Here is a 27,597-nt window from a genome sequence, read left to right on the forward strand (position 1 = left end):
CAGGGCAAGTGCAATTCTAGACTGAGCATGATTTTCTGGCACAGATGTTCTCGGGTGATCAGGAATTCGGGGACCTGGACCATCCATCATGGAGCCACCAGCTTGCTGCAGGACAGACATCGGTGTTCTAGAGCTGCCGAGGGGTTCAAGCATTCCAGGTGATCTACAGCGGTCGAGGGGAGTTGGTGACATGCTAGGACGACTGAAGCAGCTCATTCTGGAGCTACTGAGTGCGACTGGAGGTGTCCGAGAACCAGAATGATTCCTTGTTGCTGGAGGAGTAGCTGAACGTGAACGGTCAGAACTACTTCCTGATGCAGAACGCCTGCGGATAGCTGGAGGAGATCTTGTCAAAGACCGTTTGCCCCGAGTTGTTCGTGGAGTACGGGACCTAGAACGGCGGCGGATAGCAAGTGGTGAGCGACTTCGAGAACGTTTGCGTGGCAACAGTGGACTTCGAGACCTAGAGCGGCGCCGAATAGCTGGAGGTGACCGGGACCTAGATCGGCGGCGTGTCACTGGAGAGGTACGAGAGCGCGACCTCCTTCGTGTTACTGGAGACGTGCGAGATCGAGACCGCCTACGGGTAACTGGGGACGTTCTGGATCTTGATCTTCTGCGAGTGATAGGTGAGGTTCTGCTTCGAGATCGCCTCCTGGTTACTGGTGGAGTCCTAGATCTGGACCTTCTGCGAGTCACTGGGGGTGTTCTAGAGCGAGAACGCCGGCGAGTCGGCGTTCTGGATCTTGACCGACGACGGGTTACTGGTGGTGTTCTGGACCTGGATCGCCTTCGACTCACTGGGGATGCTCTTGATCGAGATCTTCGTCGAGTCACTGATGTCCTGGACCTTGATCGTCTCCGACTGACTGGGGAAGTTCTAGACCTGGACCTACGTCGGCTAACCAGAGGTGTTCTGGACCTGGATCGCCGGTGAGTGGCCGGAGAGGCTCGAGACCTGGAGCGTTTCCACGGGGCTGGTGATGTGCGTGAGCGGGAACGCTTCCGACTGGTCGGGGGTGTCCGTGAGCGGCCTCTTCGGCGTCGAGATGAGGTTCGGGAACTCTCTTGCCGAGCAGGAGACCTTGAGTGGTAACCAGAGCCTCCCCTCCGCCGACGAGTAACCCGAGACCTTGACCGGCTCCGCTGTCTTCTCCGAGACGTTGACTGAGAAGATCCAGACCTATCCCGACGTCGGGTTGTTCTTGTCTTCTCCCTCCTTGAGCGGGAACGAGACCTCTGGAGCCCACGAGGCTTTGGTGAAGGAGAACGACCTCTCCTTGAAGTTGTTTTTGTGCGTGGAGATGAAGCCGAACGACGCCGGCGTGAGGATCTTGACTTTTCAGCTGGCTCTGGGGAAGAGACCGAGGGACTTCTTCGGCGTCTTGGGGGAGTTCTAGAGGGGGTCTCTGGTGAGGATGACGCAGAGCGGCTTCTACGGGAGAGTCTGGCCTTCCTAGTCAACTCAGGAGATGATCGAGAGCTGCGACGGCGAGGTGACGTGCGAGACTTGGTCTTGGGCTCTGGTGATGACCTAGAGCTTCTCCTAGCAGTTCTAGATTTGGGTGGGTGTTCTGGAGAGGACTCAGAACTGCTGCTTCCTTCAGGAGAAGGACCTCTACCCTTGCTTGATGAACCTGATCTGCTTCGTCTGGGAATGGCCCGAGGGACAGGAGCCTTGGGTTCAGGAGAGGAATCAGAACCACTCTGTGCCCTGGATACAGCTCTTGGCTTGTCTTTCACTTCAGGGGATGAGCCTGATCTACTATGCTGAGGAGAAGCTCGGGATTTGCTGTCGACCTCTGGAGACGATCCAGAGCAACTCCTCTGTCTAAGTGGCATCCGTGTCTTAGCTTTAGAATCTGGAGATGAGTCAGATTCACTTCTTTCCTGAGGGGATGCACTGGGTTTCCCATCAAGTTCTTGAGAAGATCCAGATCGACTTCTCTGCCCAAGAGGAGTCCTAGCCACAGCTTTCTGTTCAACTGATGATTCTGACCCACTTCTTTCTCTCTGGGGGGTAAGACACTTGTTGTTGAGCTCCAGTGATGATGGAGAACGACTCCTTGGCCTAGGAGTCTGAGGCAAAGCTTTTGGTTCTGGAGAAGAATCACATTCACTTCTCCCCCTGGATGGTGTTCTAGGTATATCTTTCATTCCAGGAGAGGACCCAAATAAGCTGTGCCTTGAGGGAGTCCCAGATCCATCTCTAAGTCCTGGGGAAGACCCAGACCTGCTTCTCCTTGAGGGGGTTCTGGGTAAACCGTCTTTCAGTTCAGGAGATGTAGAACTACTCCTTTCCCTCGAGGGTGTTCTGGGTATAGCATCAAGTACCGGTGAAGAGACACTCTGATTTGAAAACAATCCTGCTTTTTCCACTGCATCTGGGGATAACTCAGAACTGCTTCGTCTGGAGGACCTTGTTGATTGTTCTTTCCTGTCTAGAGTTGGATCCATCTCCAACTGATTAGAAAAAGGTCCATTCAAATCTTCTTTAACCTCAGGAGAAAATCCAGTATTTATTTCTGCAATAAGACCGGAATTTCTAAATTCTAAAGGTGATTCAAAGCTATTCTCCCTGGGAGCCGAGTTAGATAGTTCTTTATGTTCTGGAGAAAAATGGGGCCCACTCCAAGTTGAGGCCACTACAGGGACTTCTGCTTCTAAAGAAACCTGTGACTGGCTTTGGTTAAGAGTCAAAGACACAGCAGGCCTTTCTTCTACTTCAGGAGATGATTCAAAATTATTTCCAGCTATTTCTTTAAGTTTTGGAGGCAAATAGGGCAAAACCTGGTTTGAGGATTCTCCAGATTTATCTACCACCTCCATTAATTCCTCGTCTTGGCTTGGCTTAGCTAATGCACTACTTTGGTCTTTTATATCTGAAGATGACCCAACACCAGCTCTTTCCCTTGATGGGGTTCTAGGTGTGTCTTTGAGGACTGGTGAAGACTCAGGCCTATCCTGCACTGGAAGAGGACTCAATGTGTCTCTTGATCTAGGAGATGACGCAGTAACATCCTCCTGAAGGAGCAAGCCTGTTCTCTCTTTTGATTCAGGAGAAAGCTCCAATCTACTCTGCCCCAGAAGAGATTTACAGTCCGTGGCAGGATATGGGGAAGAGTCAGACTGGGACCTGCTCTGCTCAGGAGACATTCTGGATTTCAGCCTTGATGACAATTCGCTTCTATCTTGTCCTGTTGGAGATCTGGGTGCCAGCTCAGTGACTGGAGATGAAGACCTGGACTGGCCACCTTTAGGAGGCGTTTGAAATTTGCTCTGGAGAGATGGAAATTCAGAGTGCTTCTGTCTCATTTCTGGACTTGAAGTATCAGATCTGGGGTCTGGTGAAGTTTGAGATTGTCCTTTCTGTTGCAGAGATGAGGAGCCGAAATAGCCCTCTCCTGGTGGTGTACTAGACTTTATTCCTGGACAGAGGGAGGAAGACCCAGAGCAACTTTGCACTGCTGAGTCTTTACACTTCTCTTGGGAATATGGTGACTTTGATCCAGAAAGACTGTGCCCTGGTGGACTTTGGGGCTTGACTTTGGGGCATGGCGAAGTAGACCCTGAGTGACTTTGTCCTGGCGGTGTTCCCAGTTTCACTTTGGTATCTGGTGAGGAGGACCTAGAACGGCTGTGTCTTTGCAACAATCTAGATTCCCCCTTGGAGCAGGGAGACTCTGATCTGCTTTGCCTTGGAGGTGTTTTAGATGTCACTCTACTAGGACATGGAGAAGAGGAACCAGAATGACTTTGGGTTGGTGATGTTATCGCCTTCACTTTGGGTTGTGGAGATGATGACCCAGATCGGCTCCGTCTTGGAGGTATACTAGATTTCACTCTAGAAGGAGAGGATCCTGAGCAGCTATGTCTGGAAGGGGTTCTAGATTTCACCTCAAGGTCAGGTGATGATTCAGAACGGCTCCGTCTTTGTGGTGTTGCAGATTTTTCATTTGCCTGGGGACTTGTTACAGACCCCTGCCTTGGTGGTGTTCCAGAGTTCACTTTAGGTTGAGGAGATGAACTGGAACGACTTTGTTGTGATGGTGCTTTAGGTTTCTGATTAGAAGGCAGAGAAGAACCAGAGCGACTTCGCCTTTGTGGTGTTCTAGATTTAGCTTTAGCCTGGGATGATCCAGAGCGACTGCGCCTCGGTGGCGTCTGAGACTTCTGTTTCGGGCATGGAGAAGACCCTGAAAGGCTTCGCCTCAAAGACAAGTGAGATTTTGTTTTGGACCGCGGTGAAGAGAGAGACCTGCTCCGCCTTGAAGAAACATGAGATTTTTTCATTTCTGGGCTTGAATTGGACCTGCTCCTTCTCTGTGATGTTCTGGATTTGTTCTTCTGCTCTGATGATGAACCGGACCTGCCTCTTCTTTGTGGTGTTCTAGAGTGAGATCGCCCCCGTCTAACTAGACTTCTACTACGGGATCTTCCTCGTCTTGCTGGTGTCCTAGACCGAGATCTCCCTCTCCTGGCAGGTGTTCTAGAGCGTGACCGCCCGCTTCGTCTAGCTGGGGTTCTAGAGCGAGACCGCCCACGCCTCGCCGGGGTTCTAGAGCGTGAGCGCCCACGCCTCGCCGGGGTTCTAGAGCGTGACCTCCCACTTCTCCTTGCTGGTGATCTACTACGGGACCTCCGTCTTAGTGGTGATCGGGTCCTAGATCTGCGCCTAGCAGGTGTTCTAGACCGAGACCTGCCCCTCCGGGCTGGTGTTCTAGACCGAGACCTACGCCTGATGGGTGTTCTGGATCGTGATCTCCGCCTGGCTGGTGTTCTAGAGCGAGATCTGCCCCGCCTGGCTGGTGTTCTAGAACGAGATCTCCCCCTAGTGGCTGAGGATCTAGAGTGTGACCTGCCTCGCCTTGCTGATCTAGACCTGGCTCTTCTCTGGGTATTTCTGCTCCTGGACCAACCTGGTCGCTGAGGAGACCTAGAACGGCCACGTCGCTGGGGACTTCTAGATCGTCCCCACCTCTGTGCAGAGCGGGACCTACGCCACTGAGGGGATCGGGATCGAGAATGCCCTCTCTTGGTTGGGGTTCGAGACCGAGAACCCCCCCTCTTAGTGGTAGTAGGGCTACAGGACCTCCCCACCCCACGAGAAGGAGTACGAGAACGTGACTTATCCCGCTTTGCTCGGCCATGTGAGTGACTCTTGGATGCGGGAGAAGAAGAAATCTCTCGACGGGACCCAGGAGCTGGTGCGGGTTTAGGACTTTCAGGGGAAGAGCTGGCATGCCGAGAAACTTTGGTAGGTTGAGGGGATGGTGGGCAGCTCTCCGAAGAAGATGGGGGAGGTTTCTCAGGAGACTTAGGTGGTGAACGGCCCCGGGTTGGGGAAGCCTCAGATGGGGGGTTCACTGGCTCCTGACTTAAGGGGGTTGTTGCAAGGGGTTGAGGGGAGCCGCCACGCTGCTCAGCAAGGGGCAGAGTAGGAGCAGGTGGTTCTGGGCCTGTGCTGCTCCTTTCTGGAGAGGGACTAGGTTGAATTGCAGGTTTCTAAGAGTGGAAAAGAGAGTAGGGATAGGGATATGTAAGCACCAAAACTTCCTATCACCCATAAGATCCCAACACCCTTTCCAATGAACTTTTCCTCTACACACCCCATTATACCAACTGGTCCTTTTCCTTAACACAGGCATTCACATTCATTCAACAACAAAAGACCATGTAATATAAAAAATAGTGGAGAAACCATGAAGATATGAACAGTCTGTGACCTCAACAGTCTTATCAAGAAATAAAACAGAACACAAACAACTAATGGACTATATTCTACAACAAATAACCACTACAAAATGCTGTGAGAACATAAAAGTATTTTTAAATGAAAAGCTAAAGCAATTTCCCAAAGTGGGTAGCAACTGACTTCACCCATGAAAAATAACTATATTAAAATACAAGAACAAAGGCAAAGGTTTGAGAACACAATTTATATAAATAAGAAAAACTAAGATGGAATACAGGAAAAGACAGAAAAGGAAACCAAGTTATAAAAGCCTTAAATAAGTCAAGAGCAAAAGGAAATAAATTAAGTTTCTGAGGTAATCCAACTTATAGTTTGGAAAAGTTAACTCTGCATGACATGGAAAATGGATAGGAGAACTAAGAATTTAGCAAGAGCAATTAAAATATACTGTAATAAATAAAGCAAGAAAACATTATTAGGGCTTGATTTAGAATAGTGAGTATGAAAAAACAGGTATGGAAAAGATCATTCCAGAGTAGTGTTTCCAGACTGCAGGCAGCAACCCAGTGGGTTGGAAAATTTTAGTGAGCCACAACCAGCATTTAATGAAAGAAACTAGAGGCATCAATAAGTAGTAAGGCTAAGAACAGTTTGAAGAAACTTTTGTTCAAGTTCTATGTACATGTATCAACAGGATAATGATGTAAAACCCAATATTCAGTGAAGTTTGAAAGCCACAATTCTAAACGATTTGCAGATACAGAAGAGAACTTTGATATACACCTGAAGAAGGAATGCAGAATGAAGAACGGAATTCATTTCTCTTAATAAGCTCTTACTTTTCTCCTTCACTTCACTTAACCTAAACCCATAGCCCCGCAACCCAATGAACATCAATTAATTCAGAAACATACCTCCTTCTTGTCTTTATTTTTGTCTTCATAAGGACTGCTAGGCTGCTTTGTAGAGAGCTCTGGGCTGCTAGGCTGCCCTGTGTTGGTGGTACCTGGTTCTCTGGAAGGTACATCTCCCTCCCCTTGGCGCCCTGGAGCAGGAGGACTCTGCCCAGTCAACGTAGTTGTATGGGTTTTAGCTGCAGCACTTCGAGACCTGAGGGAGGGAATTGAGGAGGGGGGAAGAAGAAGGAAATCAGCTCACGGGAGAACAGAAAACCCCCTCCCCAGCTCCCATCCACCTTTCCTGACTACAACCCTCTTCCAAAAAGCCTTCTCTTATTCACAAGACTCAAATCACTCATACTGAAAATCAAGCCTGGTTCACTCTGGTCCTTCTCAACAACAATCCCCAAAAATATTCTCCCTTAACCCCTTTATTCACCTCCCCCAAACCTCCCCAAACCCTCCACCCAGCCCACTCCCTACCCGCTTCATTCACAACTCACCTCTGAGCCCACCTCCTTCAGGAAGCCTTCCCCGATTAAGGAAGCCAGGGTAAGGATTCCTTTCTCCCCCAGACACCACGAACAAACCACCACCACCCCCCCCAATCTGGCAGCCCATATACATCAGAACAAAACAAAAAATAACAAAATAAACAAAAACAAAAACAAAAAAAAAAAGAGAAGGGGAAATGTATATGTCTGTCCATCCTGTTGCTTTAGCCTGTCAGCTCCTAGAGGGCAGGGACCGTGTCTTCCGAATGGTCTGTGCAGCGCCTAGCACACCGTGGGCGCTCAATAAATATTAAATTGATTAACCCACAAGTCCCTCTCCCTCCCTTCCTCCTGGACCACCCCTTACCGACTGCGCGAAGTATCAGAAGATGAGGCAGAGTCAGCAGAAGTTGAACGGTGGGCCCGGCGACTCTTAGGGGCTGGCGTTGTACTTCGAGACCTAAAGGAAGACCACCACCACAGCTCAGGGTGCTGTCACACCTGTACTGGATTCCCCTCATCCATCCTTCAACCCTTTACCCTTCAATGCCCCTTTAACAGACATTACTAATTCTAACCTATCCCCTAAGTGGCATTCATCTACTTGCTCAGCAAATTCCCCTCCAATTCACACAAATTCACTCACCGCTTCCGCTTCTTGTCCTTAGATTTACGCTTGCTCTTTGGAGTGGGAGACCTGGGAAATAAGGCAAGATTACTAAAAGCAATAATGATTTTTTAAAAAAGAAATAAAACCAAATGTGAAAACAAAGAAATTGAGAATTGACAACAGAAGTTCAAGTTGAGCTTTACTCCAAGAAAAAGAATGCCCTCCCCATTCAGAGAGCAAGCAAGGCCATCAAGCAATGGTTCACCACTCCACATCCCATTACGTTTCCTATGCCCCAAAGAGCTCTTACCTGTGCTTCCGTTTCTTGGATTCTGACTCTGACCTGTTGGGAAAAAAAGATACAACATAAACCAATACTTATGCCTGGACTCATCAAGCCTCCCCAGTCGCTCCAAATACTCCCACCTCATACCTATGCTTCTTCTTCTTAGAACTCTTCTTCCTCTCTCGTCGAGGAGAGCTACTCTCTGACCTGCTAAAGATGGGTTCAGAAACATCATTCTGCTTGGCTACTTCCCTGGCCCTCCCACTTACAATACAATCCACCCCAAAAGAGGCTTCTAAAGCAACGAACAATTCCAACAACACTGATGCCCCAGACCTAACCCCAGGACTTATTTACTCTCCAAGAAGCACAGGTACCTCCTCCTTAGATCAACAAACCTCAAAATTAAAAATCCCAGAAATCCAAAATGCTGCCAGCCAGTTCTTAATTGGCAGAGCTACAGAATCAACCCTTCCCTACCAAAGAAGCACACATATTTCTTCTCCTGGCTGAGACCAGAATGGTAACTCCCTCTTCCCTGACAACTCTCTCCTGCTTCCTAGAAGCAAGGATTCTTTATTTCCTGAGAGCATGACAGGATTGGTCCTCTAGCTACCAGACTAAATTTCCAACTAACTTACCGTCCTCTGTCTTTCTTCTTTTTCTTCTTCTTTTGCTTTGGGGTTGGTGAGCGAGAACTGCTGGACTCCCGGACAAGGCTGGGGAAAGATGAAAAGAAGTAGAGACAGGTGCTAAGACACATTTCTTTACACATTTCAATGTCAGAAGAACAAAATCTAAAGAATTTGGAAAGAAATCGTCCACCAAAAAAAGAGTGGAGCGCTTAGAATTAGGAAGAAAATCTTCCACTGGTTTCTTGGTCTTGTGTACCTGTAAGGTTTGGGAGGCTCGGGAGCTGGTTGTTTAGCTTCTCGAGCACGACGCTGAGGATCAAAAGAGCTGCCATCCACATAGGAGTCACTGATGCCAAAGGCAGCACGGAGTCGCTCATTCTTCTTCTCATTCAATTCTGCCAACTGGTGAGTCTCAGTTACCCTAGAGGAAAAAAGGGCAAAGGTCTGAAGGGGATAGAGAGCAAAGGGCAGAGTCACATTCACACAGTTGTAGTCAGGAACCAAACAGGCATGGGAATAGGAAGATGAGAAGAGGGAGGAAGTCCAAGGTAACAAGACAGGACAACAGAAGCAGCAGTACAGAGTCCAGAGGAAATCAAGGGAGAGCAAAACACTCACGCTGGCCTCTGCCCTGGGGTCTCCTCCTTGCCCCCAGGGTTCACATCCTTCTCCAGCAACATGAGTCGAAAGGTCGCCACTTTTTCCTGAATTTGCTGTTCCTCGTACCTGAAGAATAAATCCCTTCAGGGTTAGAGCTTGACTAGACACTTTCCCCAGTCCAGGTTTACAGGTCCCTTATTCATTCTTTGTAGGGTCCCTTAACTTTCCACGCACACATAGAACTTTTCACTCATTGCCACCCAAAAAACCCTTCTCTTAAATCCTTCTGATCTTTTCCTGTTGTCTTTTTTCCCTCACTTACTAGACCCTCTAGAACAGTGGATTTTAAACATGCTACACTTCAAGGGCCAAGAGAGGAAAGTTAAGCAGGCAGAGTTCCAGGTACTCCTCCTCAACTTCAACAAGAACAGGTCTTTCATTTCCTGGGGTTCCAAAGTAAGGTGCATTGTATAAAAGGGGCGCCACTGCTGAAGTTTGAAAACCACTGCTCTAAAAGGTTTTCTGCCTGAATGCCCTGCTTTTCCAAAATTTCACTTCCCTAGCCAACCCATGATCCTTTCTTATCCAGGTATTACTCCAGTTCCTGTCTTCCTACTTTTGCTACTTTCCAAGGCCTCAATCCTTAAATCCATTTGTCTTCCTCTTCTCCACCAATGACAACACTTGTCAGCTTACCTAGTTCTTCTCTTGCCTGGTCTCTGCTTTCCTGCCTCTCCCTTAAAGCACATTTTTGTTTCTCAATGCCCCCCCTCTTTCCCCAAGTGCCTCCGTCTAAATAATTCAGGCTCCCTTTTATGTCTCAGACACTCAGTTTCCTCATCTCCCACTTTGAACTGTCCCTTAACTCCTTCAATTTGCTAGCTCCTTTATCTCGTCCCCTCCTACAACTCGTCTCCAGGCCTCTTTCAACCAGCCCTATGCTCCCTACATCCCACCTAACTCCCCCAACTCTGCACTCACTCAGTGCTTGGCTCTCCCCCAGCCCTCCCCTCACCCCTGCTCTTCCATCATCTCCTCCAGCTCGAGGCATCGCAGCTCCACGCGCCGCTTGCGCTCGTGGTCCAGGATGTCAGGATTAGGCCGCTTCACCAGGGCAGCCTCCAGGCGCCGCAGTTCCTCCTCTCCCTTGTAGTCAGGCCGCTCACCCCGGCGGCCCCTCACCAGGGACAGGTTGCGCTGGACGTAGCCGTTGGTGCCGCTGCCCCGGGGCGTCGGCAGCCCGATCCCGTTGTACATGGCCCCGTGCCCGGAGGGGCACCACCGCTCCTGAAGGGGAGCGGGGAGACACGGGTCAGGCCCCTGGCCCCAAACTAACCACTTACCACCACCCAAATTCCTGCTCTCCTCCAGCCCTATTTCAACATGTATCTCCACACTAACTGTCCTTTAGCTGCATAATCCTCCTGGTCTCCTAACGAAACCCCTTTTTCATCCTCGCCACATTGCTTTCTTTCTACCAAATCATAGCTCAGCTCTTACCGCTTTTTCCCTCGATGTACAAGAGCCATTCCTGCTTGCACCTAGATTTTCTTCTTTTTCCACCCCACACAAACAATGATCCTATTTCTCTCAAATCTCTCCACACTGTCCCTTTATTCTCTTTTGGCCCCAATACACACAAGTGGTGTCTTCACCAACTATTCTAATTCCTAACCTCTGGCAACTGACTGAGGCCTCCAAACAGGGCACACAACAAACACCAAACAAACATATGTGGCACCCAAGGGCCTGCAGTCCAAGCCCAAAGGCTCTTCCAAGAACTACCCTAAGGATTTCAGACTACCTGTTATGAATACAAACTGACTAAACAGCCCCTAAATACCCAAACAGGTTGACTAATTGGTTCTTAAGATAAACTCAAGTGTTCTGTGCAGCCTCACATCCAAACTAAAGGCCAGCATGAACATCAGAAACACACATGAACCTTGGATACCTAACGCTCTTATACTTCACTCTCAGGTAAGAAGCCATTTCCTTGGTTTCAAATATTTATAGCTCCTATCAACTATCCTGACTGATATCATATTCCTTCAATTTCCTTCCCAATAGAATTTCGCACATGATTTGCAGCTCAACCAAATCTCACTAGCTCCTGTTAAATATTACCTGTTTTCAACTCAATGCTCCAAACACACCAAACCAGCCTCTGTTCCAACTATTCCCATACCTTTTCTACATTCCTTGCCCTAAACTTATTCAGAAAACCCCCATTCTTTTTACCTCACTTTCATTAATGTTAAACTGTTGGCTTTCCCTAAGAGTCCCCTGTATCTCACTTCCTAGTTTTTCTTTTCTAGCCCTGCCATATCCCTCTCACTTTATCTCCATGCCTCCCACCAGGTTCTATCCTCTCAACCTGTCCCAACCCCAGCACGACACTGAAGAGCCCTGAAGTCCCAGTTTTTCTGGGTAGATTTCTTGGCTATACATACTCTATTTCTTTCTCCAACTCATCCTGTCCAAGATAGTTTCACAGAGCATAAATGTGTGAGGGAAAACTACCCCAGGAAAAAACTCAAGGAATAAAGTGGAAAGATTAGAGAAGGCAGAGAGAAAAAAAGATAGAAATGGATAAAAGAGAAGGCTACACTTTAAAAATTCCAGAATAAAGAAACATCATACAAATACATGGAAGAATAGCACTAAAGCCAATACCTCTCTGTGTGTGCGTATATGGAAGGGAGACAGCTAATAGTTCAACTCCAAAAAAGTTTGGACCCACCCCACCACCCCCGCATCCCAGTAGCAGACTCAGGAGAGAACTGAAAAGAAAGATAATCATACCAAGGTAAAGGTGTGACAAATAAGGCTAAATCTAGGAAAGGCCGACTAGAAATGCATGAAAAAACAAAAAACTTCTTTATAGCACAAGAAATCAATTTCTCTATCTTCCAAGCCTCACTTTCATTTTCTCAAATACCAATCCTCCCCATTCTAAACCTAGGTCTTTCTTTGCCTCTCTATACCCCATCTAATTTCAGCTTCCCTTGTTGAATGCTTCTGACCCACAATTAATTCTACATTTTAATCATTCACCCACACTTCCATACCACCTCACACGAAAATCCTCCCACTCCCTAGGGAGGGAAAATCAGTAGCTGCTAAGCAAAAAATATTAAGTCCCAACGAACTGGAGAACATTTAGGGAATGAGCCAAAAAAAAGAAAAAAAACAGTATCCAAGGCAGTGCCCAAAACACTAAACGGAAGAGGAAGGACGGACCAACACACACACTAATCACCAAAAACAGGTTAACTTTATGAGACAGGGATTCTTAAACTGGGGTCCGCAAACTGAGCACGCACAAATTACCCAAGCTACAAGCAGAAAGTAAAAGTAAGAAACATACAATTTTTTGTGTTGGAAAATTATCACGATGTCAAACTAATTAGAAGGAAATCATGAAATTCAACATTAAGCTACTGAACAAAAGAAATGCACCAAAAAGGAAGGAGGAGGGTGTGCAGGAAAACAGACATAGGTAAGCACAGCAAGCTCAGCACTGGGCACGGTAGCAGCTGAGTGGGCACTAGGGAACCCAGAAAGCTAATATTAGCTCAGGAAGAGACCTAAGCCCACACACTTGAGAGCAGACAACAATATACTCTTTGAATTTTTGGTGCAGAAGACATGTTACTTAGATAAGTGTGAGTGGAAACCAAGGCTCAGAAGAGCTGTGTGCCAAATAACGCGTGAAACAGAGTCCAGGGTTTTCTTCCCAAGGACGGGCTCCAACAGCCTCCTGCCTCGCTTTAACACAACTTTGAATATAATAACGAAAAAGCTCCAGAAAAAAAGGAGCACATGGTCTGCCCTTACATACCTAGACTGACTACGTAATCGTGTTTTTTTCAGGGTTTGGGGCTTTGCTCTCCCTAATACTTCATTGCAAACAGTAACGAGTCCGAACTCTCTAAATCTCCGGGCCATCTAGTTCATAGGCCTTCTCGGCACTGGCCGGGCCGCCAAGGCCTATTTTCGGCCTCGTGGGATGGGGGAGGGGGCTGCGCGGCGCCCCGTCGTCTGGGAGGCTCCGGGCCGGGCCTCAGGCCCCAAAAAGGAGACGAAGCCAAACACGAAAGGCGCGGGGGAAATGACCCAGGAGCAGGCGCCCGCCACCACCCTCTCCCCGCCGAGAAAAATGTCGGAAAGGGCAGCTGCCGGAGGGCCTCTTCGGCCGCACGCGTCAGAGAGCGAGGAGCCGAGCCGCGCGCTCCCCGCTCCCTACCGAGAGCGCGCCAGCCGGAGCGCAGTCGGCGGCGCGCGCCGTTGCCATGGGGGAGGGGAAGAAGAGTAAAACCCCGCGCGCCACAGGAAAGCGGGGAGGGGGAGGGGAGGCAGGCAAGCGAGCGCGAGCTAAGGGCGGTGAGTGCGCGTGCGCGCGGCGGCCTGGGCCGTTCTCCGCTCGCTTTGGCCTCGAGCCGGGGCCGCCGCCCCTCCCCCACCAGGCTCTCGCGCTCCCTCACCCTCTCACCCGCCGCCTCCGCCCGCCGCCTCCGAGGGGAGAGGTGCTGCCGCTGCTGCTGCCGCCGCTCGAGTTCCTGACTCCCTCGGGGCCTGGAGCCGCCGCCTAGCCTCGCCGGTCCGACCGCCTCAGCCGACACCGACGCCTCCTAGCCTCCTCAGGGGCCGCAGCGGGCTCCGACTGCGCCACTCGCACCCCGCCTGAGCAGCGCTGCACGTCAGCACGACCAACTAAGCGCGTCAGCACGCAGCCGCGCGCATCGCAGGGCCCGCCGGGAACCGTAGTACGCCCCGTGGTCTTGTGCGCAGGCGCCGAGGCTACACCGGGAAGTGTAGTTTCTTAAGGAGGGAAGGAGGTTCAACTTCGTTGACGAAGAACTACGAGTCCCGTCGGCCAGTGCGAGGAAGGGCAGGGTAGCGGACCAGAGTAGACAACGTATTCCGGAGGGTTTCCGCTGGGGGGAGAGGACACAGAGCCTCGCGCCACATCGAGTGACGCCAGAGCGCACATCAGCCTCCCGCCTTCGACCCAAACCATTCTGGGAGTTGTAGTTCTAGCGTGGCACGGAACCCGTATGTAGCTGCGGCTACCACCACCCCCCCTTACCCCGGGGCGCGGCCGCCATTTTGTCTTCCCATGTTGGGAGGCGATGGCCCGCGAACAGGGGAGCTACTGCTTCCGTGTGACCGCGGGCCTCCCCGGGGCGAGCCCGCGGCCGCGCCGCCCTCGGCCTTCCGCACCCGGAGAAGGCCCCTCAGACCCCAGCCAGCGGGCACCCCCGGAACCTCAGATCCCAGCTTCAGGCCCAGGGCCTGAGGCAAAGACCGAGCCAGCCTGCCGTGGTGGTTGCAGCTTCCACGCGGACGGTGCTCACCGGGCGGCTGCCCTGGGGGATAATTTTCTATGACCTCCGGGTAAGGCGGCCCGGCAGCGACGCGATTTCCTCCTGCAGAATCTGGGACGTGTTACCCGTGGCGGGAGGAATACATTACAAACACCCTTGAATTTTTCACTCCCCCTGCAGAATGTCCCCTGTTAGTGTTTTTAAGTGCGTTTTGTTGAGCCCGAGAACCAGCCTGGCTCCCTGAGAGCGGAGCTGGAAGAAGCTGGGCTGCTCAGGCCCGAGTCTTGGCCTGATGCCCCCCTGGCCGGCCGACGTGGACTGGCTCAGCCGCCTGTGTCTGGAGGGCGCGCACTGTCCACAGGACCCGGCACACGGGGGACACGTGGCGAGCTGTGGTCCGTGTGAGGTTGAGGGGCTGTATTTGATATGACCAAGTTTTCTTCACTTGCCCGCGGGAGGATGAACTCACTTCAGGGGCTAGAAGCGGGGACCCGCCGTTCTGTGGAGGAGCAGGAACTTGAGCCTGCAGTGCCCAGGGGATGGTTCCCGTCTTGCCTCCGTGAACTGGGGCACCTTTGGGTACCCCTTCCAGGAGCTGGACGCACCTCTGGAGACTCTTATGGCAAAGCCTCGGTCTTTCTGGGCCGGACCTGCTATTTCTGAGGGTCAGGGTGTGGGGTGCTGGTTTCTTAAAACTCACCGCCACCACTGAGGCCTCTTCCTGTAACCTAATTCCCACTGATATTCTTCCCTATGTCTACTGAATATTTTGTGCTAAATTCTGTAGGTGAATCAGCGCATTTAATGCTCGCGGCAACTCCGTGGGGTAGGTGTTATTCTCCTTTTTCTATGGGGAGAACAATGAATTCCCTCACATTGCCACAGCAGCTTTCAAAATCAGGAAAGTAGCATTGAAACAGTACTATGATCTACAGACCCTTTTGAGATGTCATCAGTTCTGATAATATCCTTTATAGGAAAAGAAAATTCAAAATCATGCGTTGCATTCTTATCATGTCTTTTTTAGACTCAATCTAGAACAGTTCCTAATTCTTTGTAATTCATGACATTGCCATTTCTGAAGGTTACAGGCCATTTATTTTGTACAGTGTCCCTCAATTTGGGTTTATCTGATGTTTCGTCGTGTTTAGGTTCAGGTTATTCACTTTTGGCAGGAAGACCATGGAGGTGATGCTGTGTTCTCTGTGCATATTGTGAAGAGATGCATGCTGCCCAATAGTTCCGTTTCTACCAAGTTGACTTTGGTAAAGATGGGGTCGACCAGGTTTCTCTGTTGTAAAATTTCTAGTCTACCCTTAATAGTTAAAAAAAGGATCTAGTGGGCCGGTCCCGTGGCTTAGCGGTTAAGTGCCCAGGCTCTGATGCTGGCGGCCCGGGTTCGGATTCCGGGTTGTGCACCGACGCACTGCTTCTCCGGCCATGCTGAGGCTGTGTCCCACATACAGCAACTAGAAGGATGTGCAGCTATGACATACAACTATCTACTGGTGCTTTGGGGGGAGAAAAATAAATAAAATTATTAAAAAAAAAAAGGATCTAGAGCAAATGTATTTAGAAACCAAGATCTGGGTAGTGGGTAGACTTATAGTCACTGTGACATCATTACTTATAGGCCTTCTTGGACGATAGAGCTGGGAAATGGATGAGATATATACATCCATGAGTTATATCTCCAATTCGAATCTAAGGGTACAGGGTTCATTCTATCCTTTCCCCTCTCTTTATTTGTAACGCCATCCTCCAACCATGAGGAACTTGGCTTCCATTTCCTCAGTATATTCATTTATGTGCTCCATCCTAGAATTCCAAAAAGTAGCTTCAGAATTGTTCATCCATGCATCTGCAAAAAAGAAAAAAGCCTACCTGTTATAGGTCAATATTTGTTTAGAGGTTTTTGTCTTTAGCCTGAGGGCATATGCTCTAAATGCTATATTCAAAAGTTGCTTGAGGTAGTTGGTTTTATTTTTTTCTCACCCTTGAGTGTGTTTATGTTATTTGTGTTATGTTATGTGTGTTATTCATTTGAAATATGCTTTGGTTCATTTGTTTGTGTTTGTGTTAAACTTTAGGATTTTTTTCCTCCCATCCTTGAGATTTTAGTTACTTTTTTCAAATATGTGAAACAGTTACAGGATTCCAAAAGGCAGGTCTGTAAGAGAAGGTGTATTCAGAGCGGTGTCTACCCCTCCGCTCCCTCTCTCCTCTCTGTGCGACTCCTGCCCTCTACCTTCTGGTATCAGCCTCACCCTCTCTGCTTTTTCTTCCGAGGTGTCTTGTTGCTCAAGGGAGGAGGCAAATGTACATTTTCTTAATTGCCCTCCTTTTTTCACACAGGAGCACACTATAATCACTCTTTCCCACTTTCCTTTTCTCACTTCGCTATGTATCCTGGAAATCGCTCCACAGCAGCGCACAGAGATGTGTCCATGGACTTGTATTCAGCCACTCTTTTATGTGTGAGCGTCTAAGTTGTTTCTCATATTTTGTAGTTACAAACCATGCTGCAGTGAGTAACCCAGAGCATGTGTATTTTCATATTGTTGGGGGTGTATCTTCAAGGTAAACTCCTAGAAGTGGGATTGCTGGGGCAAAAGGTAAAGACACGTAGTCCTGCTAGTAATGGCAGGCTCCTCTCAGTAAGACTTATACCCACTAGCATTCCCACTATTGCATTCCCACTAGCAAAATGTGAGAGGACCTGCTTTCCCAGCCTTGCCAACAGAGTGGGTTGCTATACTTTTCAGTTTTTGCTAACCTGCTGAGTTATGGCGAGCAATGTTATTTCAGTGTAGTATTTTGTAATGAAATGTACTTAACATAAATTTACCATTTTAACTATTTTTAAGTGTACAGTGGCATGAAGTACATTCACAGTATTGTGCAGCCATCACCACTATCCAATTCCAGAACTTTTTCATCCCCCAAACTGAAACTCTGTACCCATTAAACAGTAATTCCTCATTCTCCCCTCTCTACAGTCCCTGGTAACATCTATTCTGTTATCAGTCTCTATGATGTTGCCTGTTCGACATACTTCATATGAATGGAATCATACAATATTTGTCCTTTCATGTCTGGCATATTGCACTTAGCATAATGTTTTAAAGGTTTAATCCGTGTTGTAGCATGTATCCGAATTTTGTTCTTTTTTATGGCTGAATAATATTCCATTGAATGTATATACCAGTTTTGCTTATCCACTCATCAATTGATGGACGTTTGAGTTCTTCCCACATTGTGGCTATTGTGAATAGTGATGCTGTGAACGTTGGTGTACAGGTTTTGTGTGGACATATGTTTTCATTTCTCTTGGGTGTATACCTGTGAGTGGAATGCTAGGTCATATGGTAATTCTATGTGTAACTTTCTGAGAAACTACAGACTGCTGTTCACAGGGGCTGCACCATTTCACGTCCCCCCAGCAGTGTGAGAGGGTTCTAGTTCTCCACATCCTCCCCAACACTTGTCGTTGTCTGTCTTTTTGATTGTAGCTACCCTAGTGGGTGTGAAGTGGGATCTCATTGTGGTTTTGATCTGCATTTTGCTCATGACACTGAGCCTCTTGTCTTGTGCTTAATGTGCATTTGTGGATCTTCTTTGGAAAAACGTCCATTCAAGTCCTTTGTCCATTTTTTAATTGGGTTTGTTTGTTGTTGTGTTGTAAGAGTTCTTTGAACATTCTGGATATTAATTCCTTATCAGCTATATGATTTCTGACTATTTTCTCCCATTCTGTGGGTTGTTTTTTCACTTTTCTGATAGTATTCTTTCATGCACAAAGTTTTAATTTTAATGAAGTCTGGTTAATCTCAGTGTAGTTTTAATTTGCATTTCACCTCTCATGAGAGAGGTTGAGCGTAAGCTATATTTTTCCCTTATAGAAGTTTACAATCTGGTTAAACTAAGCAAGGGTATAAAACCATACATTCTGAATGGTATATGCCAGGTTTCAATTCTCCATCTGCAAAGTGGAGCAGTTAGACGTGTATAACAATTAGGAAATTATGCTTGGCATTAATAGGAAACCACGAACACCTGTCCCACTGGATGCCTTAGTCTTAGGGCTCCTCCTCCAGAGAGCACATCATGGTCACTCTTGGAGGCGGTACCAGCGGCTTGTGGAGAGTTGTCTGGTGGCTCTATGTTGGAGGAGGTCATGGAGAAGAGGTGACTGCCGCTTGACCGAGAACTGGACCTGGGCAGTCAGAGGCTCCTCACCCCTCCCCTGTGCTTGGAATGTATGCTGTCCCCGCCGTTCCCACAATGGGAGCCGTCTTCAAGGACGCAGCCTTGAGAGAGCAATGTGCTGCTGAGACCCTCTGGACGCTGTGCGTGACTGAACCGCGTTAAGGCCTCTATATAAACTCCCAAGATTTGGCGGGCGGTGTGGAGATCTGCTCGTCTTGTGGCCGCTCAAGACAAGCCTCATAAGTCAGTTCCCCTGCTTGTGCAACTGCCACCTGCCCATCTGGAGCGCTCTGCCTCTTTCCTCGGTCTTTCCTTGCCCTGTGTGCACAGGGGCTGGTTTTGGGACCAGCACTCCAGCAGATACCTTCCTCCCGAAGGTGCTCCTGTCAGTCCCCTCCAGATCAGTAGCACCATCATCCAAGCCAGAAAGCCGGCAGCGCCCTCACCCTCAGCTTCTGCATCCGGTTAGCCCTGGAGTCTTACCAGCTGGGCCTCCAAGCCCCTCCCTCACGCTGCGCACTGTCCTCCCAGCCACTGCTGCTGCCCACACCCGGGCCTGGACTCCAGCAACAGCCTCCTCTCCAGGCTCCTGGCCTCTGGGCTTCCCCTCCAGTCTTCAGGGGGCCTCTAGAATGATTTTCAAAATTTCCTTTGAAACATTTTTGTATCCTCCAGTGTAGTGGGTTGAATAGTGGCCCCCTAAAACTTCATGTCACCCAGAACCTCAGATTGTGAGCTTATTTGGAATAAAGGGCTTTGCAGATGTAATCAGGTAAGGATCTCCAAATGAAATCATCGTGAATTTAGAGTGGGTCCTAAGTCCAACGACTGGTGTCCTTATAAGAAGAGGAGACACAGAGACATGAGGGAAAAGGCCACGGGAAGATGGAGGCAGAGATGAGAGAGATGCGGCCACAGCCAAGGAATGGCCGGAGCCGCAGTGGGAGGGCTTGCTGGAGGGGCCGCAGAGCGCCGCGTGGGCTGACGGTCCACCACAGACATTCATGCAAGCAGAGTGTTGACACAGCTTCATAATAGGAAAAACTGGGAAAAACCTAAATGTCCATCTACAGGATATTAGTTAAATAAACTGCAACAACCGTGCATTCAGAGAGGAACTCGTACTCTCCTGGTTCTCAAGGCACACGTGTCAGGCAGGCTGCATTCTCAGCAAAGGTGGGGAAGTAGGTAGATGCAGAGATACAGCGATGGCAGATGGGGAATGGGGTGGGTGGGGGGCGATGGTGAGGTTGATCGGAATGTGTCAGGGGCCCTGGACCCTCCTGGCCCTCCCCCTGCAGGACCTGTCCCCAGGAGGCCTCACGCCCCCTCCTGCCAGCCCTCCCCAGGATGCCCCTCAGTCACTGCCCTCCCAGGCCCAAGTGTCACCTCCTCCAGGAAGTCTCCCAGGACTGAAGGTTCCCGGATCTGAGCTCCCAGGGGAAGGGTCTTTTGCCAAAAGTGATGGCTCCAAGGATTATAGTGATTACGGGGTGGGGGCTGCAGACTGTGGACCAGGGATTAGACACAGGGCTGGACCTGAAGCTGTGTTTACACAGCAAGCTCAGGGTCCTCTTCCAATGGCTCAGAATTATGGAGTCTTTGGCCCCACTGTCTGGCACCTGCAGGCACTGCCCCTCTGTCTGGGGCTTTCCCTTCCTTCCTTCTCTACAGCCACATGGGAACCTGCCCAGGTGCTAGTCCTCTCCTTCTGTCCCTCACCTCAGGTGGAGTCCTTAGACGTCTCACAAACTGGGTACATTTTAACTACTTTTATTTCCGAGCAGGTGAAAAAGAAATAAAATTCAGTTAAAAGACCCGTGATAATCTCAGAAAACTGTCACGTGGTTTCAGGGAAACTACTGCTCTTCTAATAAGCCATTGTAGGCACACGGAAGGGAGGACCCGGAAACACCACTCCCAAGTCCATTTCCCGTTCTGATCCCGCCAGAGCCTGAGGGACCAGGGAGGAGAGAGCCTGCCTCCTTTGCTAGGTGAGTGGCAGGGGGACCAGGGTGGGACAGCTGCTCCACCAAGATGTGCGGGTCCCACAGGTGGTCCGTTATCAGGGATGGGGCAGCCGGCTTAGCCTCAGAGAACGAACGGGGTCTCTGTGGGGACAAGGTTGAGGCTGGAGAGGGGTCCTCAGCCAAGGGAGGCCTAGATGGAGCAGGGAAAAGTTTTGCATGACGGAATCCTAGAAGGGGCAACAGGGGACAAGGTGAGGGCCAGGGTCAACCAGGATATCCAGGCCTTAGAACGTGTGCCTTTGAATTGGCTGAGGGGAGGAGGGGAGGTTGGGCAGGGAGTGTCATCGGGTCCAGGGCTTAGCTGCTTCTTCCTCTGCACCCAGTAAACCTTGGGGTAGCCCAGCCCCCACCCTACTGTCACCTGCTGGATGACCAGCTCCCTCAGGTCGGCTCCAGGCTTGTCCCACGGCAGGTTCTCAGGACCCATGAGTCCTGCTGGGAGCAGTGAGGTGAGGGAGGGGTGTCAGGACTCTGAGCAGCCAGACGAAATTGCCTGATGGATAGGGCAGGGGGAGCAGGGCGCTGCTGGTGGGCATCCCCAGATGTCCCAAGGAACAGAGGAGAGGGACCCAGGGGCCAAGCCTGGGGCTGTGAGGTATGGAGGGCAGCGGGAGGGGCTGAGGAGATGGACAGGAGGAGGGGCAGAGGGGAGGGGCTGGGCTGGCAGCCACAGGAGCTCCCTCAGAGGACAGTCTCCTGAGGTGGGTCAGGAGACAGGAAGCCATGAGGGCTGACCCCAGGGGAAGTGGTCACCATCCATAGGCTGGAAGGGGCCCTGGGAGGAGTCCAGCCAGAGCTGTAGCCTGAAAGGGGTGAGGACAGGGGCAGGACAGTTACTGGGCAAGTGGGGCAGGGCAGGGCAGGCTGACTGCCCTCCTCTGGGCTCCAGCCTTCTGCAGGGGCCTCCCCTCTGGGCTGGGGCAGAGCAAGGATGTGGGGCAGATAGAGAGCAGCCTGTGGAATGGTCCCTGGGGTGTTCTGGCCTGAGGGCAGCGAGGGGGCTGTGGCTGGGGAAGGTGGTCTTGGCAGGGCTGGGGAGTCCGGGAGGTAATGGGCCCCCAGCCCAGAGTTTCGAGGGGGATGTGAGCTCTTTCCCAGGCCTGCTGAGGGGACTCTGGAGCCCGAGGCTGATTGCGGGCCTGGGGCCTCCACAGCCCCCCAGGGAGAACGGGCCTGGGCAGCCATGGAGGGTCTGGGACAATCAGCACTCGGGTCTCTTGTCCAGGTAAAGCCCTCCAGATGGGGTCCCTGTGAGGCTGGGACCTGGCCTTGGCCTTTGGGGAAGGTATCCTGGGGGCCCCGGGGGAATCAATGTGTGTGGGAAGGAAGATAACGGTGTCCTCCCCACAGGGGTGAGTTCGTCACCTTGAGAAGATGACGGCAGGAGAGATGCCCAGAGTCCGCTTCACCGTGGTGAGAAACAAGAGTTCCCCCTCACAGTCAGCCAGGCCTGGCCCCGCCCAGCCACCAGCTCCTGGGACAGGAACAGGACCCTGGTCATTTCCCTCGCTGACCCGGTGCACCCAGGACGACTGAAGGCCCCAGGGGGCTAAGGGGGGGCCCACTGCTTCCGCCTGGGCTGAGACCCCAGAGTACCTGGGATGGGGTGCACCTAGCTATGGTCCAGGAGTTCTCAGGGGACCTGAGGGACCCCTCAACTCCCATCCCCTGCAGGGGTCCCAGGCCTGGCCAGAGCCATGCTGGGAGAGTCAGAGGGACCCCAACTACAGAGCCTGGAGGCCCCTCTGCAGCACCCGGCTCACCCTGTGAGCACTGCCACCGGCCAGTCCCGCAGTAGGTGCCTCCCCGTGACCACCTGCTTCCTCCTGCCAGCCTGGGGGGCGGAGGGGGCCGTCCCCACGACCTGTGGGGAGGCAGGGCTCCAAGGGAGCAGGGGACCACGCTGAGGCCACCAGCTGGTCAGTGCATCTGCCTTACAGCCTCTTCTTCCCACTGAGCTTGGTGGATGGGGCCATCTCTAGGGTCCCTGTCTTTTCTCTGGTTCCTGACCCCCGTCAGCCTGGGACCCTGAGCCCCACAGTCCGCTCACCATCTCTGTCCTATGCGGTTGGCCTAGGTCACTGAGGTCACCCCACCCCATTCTTCTCCCATATAGGATGGTGAAATACCTGTACAAGTGGTGCTCACAGGGCCCGCGGCATTAGTGGTGGCTGGGGGCCTCATTCTGTGCAAGCTGCCCCCAGTCTTTGCTGCATTTGTGATCATTGGCTTCTGCACCGGGGTCACCATCTACTTCTTGAATAAGGTCAGCGCAGGCCTGGGATTAGCAGCTGGGGAGGTCCTGGGCTGGCTGGGGGCGGGGAGGTGGGGGGTGCCCGTGAGTAAGAGGGAGCCAGGGAATGGTTTGGGGAAGGTGGGGTTCAGGTCGGGAGAGGGTAGTGGGGCCCCTCCCAGCTGGCCACCCTCACCCTCCTCCCGTCATCAGCTCTGGGCCCTCCTGACCCCTCGTCTCTCGCAGAGGAAATGAACAGGAACCATAAACTATTGACAGGAATCCTCTCCAGACCCCGGGGGACAGGGGAGGCCCCACCTTCCTGGGGACAGGAATCTCATGAGACAACATGCTATACACGTTTGACATTTTGGGTGTGAACAGTCAACTTTTGTGCAAAAAAAATTCATTGAACACACATTTATTTAGTGCCTCCTGTGTGCCTGACTCATTTCCAGAACCTGGCTGTGAATCCCAGGATTCTGGGTCTTTTGAGACCCAGCTCCAGTGCCGCCAGCCCTGGGGCCTCCCCGCCCCGACTGGCTCCCACCTGGCCCTTCCCCAGGGCTGCCAGGCCTGAGCCATCTCCAGACCCCGGGGTGCTCTGCTGTGGCCCCCTCGCCCTCAGGGCTGGAAAGGGAAGGACAGCTCTGTTCCTTCCCCTCCCCCTGAGGGCACACAGCAGCACTTTCACACCAGACGTGCGGGATCCCCACACCACGCATTTCTCCAGTGCTCTCTGCACACCGACGGGGTTCCTCTGAGTTCATTCAATTTGAACACTGAGAGGAGTTATCGCAGACCCCACAGGTTAAGGGCTCAGTCCCACCAGACTGCCCCCACTTCAGATGAGAATTGCGACAGTGGATCCCCAAGTTACCCACAAACTTCTGTCAACTTGGCTACAGATCAGTGGTTCCCATGACCCCTTCCTTGGGTTTCATAATTTGCTAGAAGGGCTCACAGACCCCAGGAAAACAGTTTACTTACTAGGTTACTGGTTTATTGTGAAGGATACAACTCAGGAACAGCTAGCAGGGAGAGAGGCACAGGGAAGGTGTGGGGGAGGGAGGGGAGCCCCTGCCCTCTCTGGGAGCCCCACCCTCCCGACAGCTCCCGTGTCCACCAACCCTGATGCTCTCTGAATCCCGGTGTTCAAGGACTTTTATGGAGGCTTCATCACGTAGGCATGATCCATCATCAACTCAATCGCCATCCCCTCTCCCCTCCCCGGAGGATGGGCTGAAAGTTCCAAGTTTCTAATCAAGCCTTGATCTTTCTGGTGACCACCCCCCACCCAGATGCCCACTCAGAGTCACCTGATTAGAACAAAAACACTCCTGTCACCCAGGAAATTCCAAGGGATTTAGGTCCTGCTCTGTGTCAAGTCTGGGGGCAAAGACCAAATATTAGAACAAAAGATGCTCCCTGCCCCCCATGGCTCAGGAATTTACAGGGGTTTTAGGAGCTCTGTGTGAGGAACCACAGGCCGAGACCAACATATATTTCTTCTTATTTCACAGTAAAATGAAGAATGAATGGGTACAATCTTCCCTGGGCTAGAAGAAGAGAAAAAAAACTTGAGATAATCTTTGCTAACTGTAACTGTGCATAGTCAGCATGATCACTGTTGTTTAAAACTAACCAGGTCTTTCTGTCCCTCCTCAGTACATGAATAAGAAAGGAAGTCAAGGTCCAGACTTCAAGAAGGAAAAAGAGATTTAGCCTCACAGGCCAAATGCTGGCTGAAGATGGAAACTAACCAGAAAAGTCCTGATGGTCATGGAAAAAGGAGATTCAATCTTCGAGATCAAACACAATCTGAAGACACCAGCTGGCAAGGCCACGTGCTCCCCTTCCCCTACCTGAAACCCCAGATAAAAACCCCTACCTTTTTCACTTCAAGGAGGTGGATTTGAGTTTTAACTCCCATCTCCTCGTCTGCTGCCTTTCAATGATAAACCTCTTTCCTTGCCACAAGCCTGGCATTTGGTTATTTGCCCTCATGTGCAGCATGTAAAAGAACCTGTGTTTGTGTTCCATAACAACAGGGCCTCATACCCCTGTGCCCCCTCAGCCTGGAAAACCAGCTGCTAGCCTGATAACCAAGTGGGGTCTGTGAGGTTGCCTTTAGCTGAAAGGGGGTGGTAGGACCTCCAGGAAGGATGAGGCCACCATCACCTTCACCTGGTGACCTCTTTTCCAGCCTTCATGGCCTCCGTCATTTTCAGTTTATAAGACCATCCAATGACCCCACTCACACACACACACACACATTGGCCTCAGGGTAAAACCCAGCCCCTCCAGGTGCAGACACAGCAACTCCAGCAGGTCTCTCTGATCTCTGTGCCTTCAGGCGGGGTGACATCCAGCCGCAGACCAGCAGGACTCTCCACTGTTCTGTCCCCTCTGCCCGGATGGACTACACTGGGTGGACTATAGTGAAGGGGTCAGCTCTGTCACTTGCGTCCGACACTCAGAGGGGGCAGAGGAGTGGGGAAGCTGATGGTGGAAAAAGGGCCGCCTTCAAGACTGCCCTGATGGGAGCTGTGGGCCTGGAGGAGCCGGGGGGGGGGGGGGGGGGCGGCGCTGACTAGAAGCAAGTGTCCTATGTGATTGGTTTGGGAGCACGTGGGGATTTCTGTGTTGGTCCTGAGTTGGAGGCAGGGGCAACAAACAGAGAAGCTGCAGTCACTGGTGGGTCCTGACCGGACCGCCGGGGCCGATTACTGTGGAGGGTGTGGTTCAGCTTCCTGGACGGTGGTGCCGGGGTTGTGGTCAGACTTCTCTGTCACATGGTCTGGCCACTGTCTCTTCTCGTCTTCGCCTCTCCTAAGTGAGGTGGCCTCTGCTCCCTCTCCTTCCCTCCCCACGCCGGTCGTAAAAGCCCACACTGAACCAAGTGTCCCGGCCTGCTCTGTCCCCCACACCCAGGCACATCGGGGGACTCACAGGGACTGGTGGGGTAAACCAGGGACCAAAGTGCTGGACGGAGGCTGCCCAGTCACCTCCAGGCTCTGGCCCCAACAACCAGGCTGCGGGCCCTTCTAGAACACTCAAGGCTCCCAGCAGCAATCACCTGTAAGCCTGAAAAAGAGAAGAATTGCACTCAGAGTCCAAGGCAAGAACATAAAACCCGCCTCAGGTCAGGCCAGGGTCAGCCAGGGAAGGGAGGAGAGGTGGAGTCTGCAGCCAAAGGGGACTCGGGTCCTGCAAGGGGGGCTGTGGGGACAGGAGATGGAGGCAGAGGCCCTGCTGAGAGGGGGAGGAGCCCCGGGCCCCAGAGGACAGGCTGGGCGTGCCTGGGGGACAGAGACCGAGCGTCCAGCTGCCTCTGCGGCCTGTGTGTCCCTGAGTTATCTTTCTGTCATCCATTGCTGTTTTCTGACAATGCTACTTCACAGCCTGCATCCCTCTGGGCCCTGAGGCAGCTGAGGGGCCTGTACTGCCAAAGCAAAGACTGACCCTGGGCCTGGGGATCGTGGCTCCGAGGGGGCCACGCTGCCTGGGTCCACTACCTCTCATCGCCCACCCCACCACCTCTCGGGCACTGCCCAGCCAACTCCCCCAGTGCCCCTCTTTGCTCCGCTCCACAGAGGCAAACACACAGTAAATCATCAGCTGTGGTGATTCTGGGGCTGCTGGGCACCCCACAGGCCACAGAGGAGTCTGCACAAATGCAGCCATGGGACCGAGTGGCATGCTCAGGCCTGCAGAGAGCCCTGTGGCAGCAGCCACAGCAGAAACAAGCAGGCAAGTGCCTGGCAGCAGTAGGGAAGCATTACAGCACCAGTTCCCATCCCAGTGCTGCAATTTACTGTGTGACCTTGGGCAAGTTACTGAACTTCTCTGGGCCTGTCTGTATGATGGAAATCATAACACAGCTCCTCATGGCCACCTTCCGTGTCTCCCCACACTCCTTGATCCCCCCACCCCATCACCATGGCACTCCTGAGGCTCCATCTCTCCCCGTGCCGGATGTACTGAATGTCCGGAGTGTCCACTGGGGGGCTGGGGGAAAAAGGATTCCTGTCTGTTTCCTTCCCTCCTCTTTCCTCAGTGCCTGGCCCAAGGCAGGTGCTCCATAAATATTAGTAGTGAATGAATCAATGAATGAATGAATGCATGAGGGGGGTTAGAGTAGTTTCCTGTTGCTGCCGTGAAACATTACACAAACCTAGTGGCTGAAGACACCACAGATTTATCTTGCATTTCTGTACCTGGGGGGAGGGAGGAATTGAGGATGATTGCTTATTGGGTACAGAGTTTTGGTTTGGGATGGTGAAAAAGTTTTGGAAATAACTGGTGATGATGGTTGAACAACATGGTGGATGTAATTAGTGCTGCTGAATCATATACCTAAAAGTGGTTAAAATGGGGGGCCAGCCCAGTGGTGTAGTGATTAAGTTCACGTGCTCCACTTCTCTGGCCTGGGATTCGTGGGTTGGGATCCTGGGTGTGGACCTATGCACCGCTCATTAAGCCATGCTATGGTGGCATCTCATATACAAAATAGAGGAAGATGGGCACAGATGTTAGCTCAGGGCTAACCTTCCTCACCAGAAAAAAAAAAAAA

At 51.4% G+C, this 27,597-nt stretch overlaps 1 protein-coding gene and 1 long non-coding RNA gene across 4 annotated transcripts; one reads left to right on the forward strand and one right to left on the reverse strand.

Moving 5' to 3' along the window:
- Positions 1-6,661: 6,661 nt before the first annotated feature.
- SRRM2 (serine/arginine repetitive matrix 2) lies at positions 6,662-13,861 on the reverse strand. The gene is made up of 11 exons (XM_014793534.2): positions 13,715-13,861; positions 10,235-10,506; positions 9,238-9,345; positions 8,876-9,040; positions 8,626-8,703; positions 8,132-8,194; positions 8,009-8,041; positions 7,735-7,785; positions 7,456-7,548; positions 7,098-7,370; positions 6,662-6,805 (listed from the first exon to the last, which is right to left on the reverse strand). The coding sequence occupies exons 2-10, from the start codon at positions 10,474-10,476 to the stop codon at positions 7,328-7,330; spliced, it is 876 nt and encodes a 291-aa protein (XP_014649020.1). The 5' UTR covers positions 10,477-10,506; positions 13,715-13,861; the 3' UTR covers positions 6,662-6,805; positions 7,098-7,327.
- A 53-nt stretch (positions 13,862-13,914) lies between these two features.
- Positions 13,915-25,027, forward strand: LOC147913522 (uncharacterized). 3 transcript variants are annotated; one of them, XR_015556476.1, is made up of 5 exons: positions 13,915-14,619; positions 20,546-20,752; positions 22,139-22,201; positions 22,905-23,054; positions 24,690-25,027. It is a non-coding gene; the product is annotated as an uncharacterized LOC147913522 (long non-coding RNA). The 3 variants fall into 3 exon arrangements; XR_015556477.1 differs by having other exon boundaries at positions 20,613-20,752; positions 24,690-25,025; XR_015556475.1 differs by having other exon boundaries at positions 13,915-20,752; positions 24,690-25,025.
- Positions 25,028-27,597: the final 2,570 nt, after the last annotated feature.

This window comes from Ceratotherium simum, chromosome 26, assembly GCF_057802395.1.
Source record: "Ceratotherium simum simum isolate JZ-2026a chromosome 26, ASM5780239v1, whole genome shotgun sequence".
Taxonomy (NCBI): domain Eukaryota; kingdom Metazoa; phylum Chordata; class Mammalia; order Perissodactyla; family Rhinocerotidae; genus Ceratotherium; species Ceratotherium simum.